General features: G+C 72.9%; 1 protein-coding gene across 1 annotated transcript in view; it reads left to right on the top strand.

Annotated features, from left to right (window-relative positions):
* Positions 1-10: 10 nt before the first annotated feature.
* The window catches only part of GIT1 (GIT ArfGAP 1), a gene marked incomplete at its 5' end in the record, with an annotated part of 3,577 nt that continues 2,597 nt past the window's right edge, over positions 11-990 (top strand). The window contains 4 exon segments of the mRNA XM_019545325.1: positions 11-247; positions 368-479; positions 554-681; positions 849-990. The exon segment at positions 849-990 is cut by the window's right edge and continues 107 nt beyond it. Coding sequence (XP_019400870.1) covers positions 11-247; positions 368-479; positions 554-681; positions 849-990 — 619 coding nt within the window.

Here is a 990-nt window from a genome sequence, read left to right on the forward strand (position 1 = left end):
TGGCTGGGGCCCTTCCAGGGCTGTGCTGTGTAGCAGCCGGTCCGGGCCTGCCTCTGCCTCAGTTTCCCCGCGTCAGTACGGAGGCGGCCCCGGGCTGGGAGGCGGGAGGGGGGCTTGGCCGGGTAGAGATGGCGCCTGTGCCCCCGCAGTGTGGCTGACGACGCAGAACCACAGCACACTGGTGACGGAGCGCAGCGCCGTGCCCTTCCTGCCCGTCAACCCCGAGTACTCGGCCACCCGCAACCAGGTGCGTGCCCGCCGGCCGCCCCCGCGTGGGCGCTACTCGGGGACCTGCGGGGGGGCCGTGGGCTCATCCTGGCCCTGCTGGGCTCTGCCGGGACCCTCTCACCCCGTCTCCACGCCCCAGGGGCGGCAGAAGCTGGCCAGGTTCAACGCCAGGGAATTTGCCACCCTCATCATCGACATCCTGGGCGAGGCCAAGCGGCGTCAGCAGGGCAAGAGCTTGCTCAGCCCCACAGGTGAGCGGGCAGGCGTGCGGGGGGCCGCGGGGAGGGCCCGGGCCGTCGCTCACCCGTCTGCCCCGGCCCTACAGACGCGCTCGACTACTCGCTGCGGAGCCAGAGCGACGGGGACGACCAGCACGACTACGACAGCGTCGCCTCCGACGAGGACACGGACCAGGAGCTGCTGCGCAACGCCGCCCGCAACAACCGTGCCAGGGTGAGGGGCCCAGGGCGGCTCCGGCCGGCACTGCCCGGCGTGGTGCCCGGAGCCCGGGCGGGAGCTGAGGGCTCCCCTGCCCGGGCTGGGAGGGCGCAGGCACGGCCCGTGCGCCCCTGGGTGCTCCCGTGCTGGGTGGGCACTGCGCTCACTCCCGCCGCCCGCAGAGCATGGACTCGTCGGACCTGTCGGACGGGCCCATCACGCTGCAGGAGTACCTGGAGGTGAAGAAGGCGCTGGCGGCCTCCGAGGCCAAGGTGCAGCAGCTCATGAAGGTCAACAACAGCCTGAGCGACGAGCTGCGCCGGC

Source organism: Crocodylus porosus, unplaced genomic scaffold (assembly GCF_001723895.1).
Source record: "Crocodylus porosus isolate Cpor-Errol unplaced genomic scaffold, CroPor_comp1, whole genome shotgun sequence".
NCBI classification, from domain to species: Eukaryota; Metazoa; Chordata; order Crocodylia; family Crocodylidae; genus Crocodylus; species Crocodylus porosus.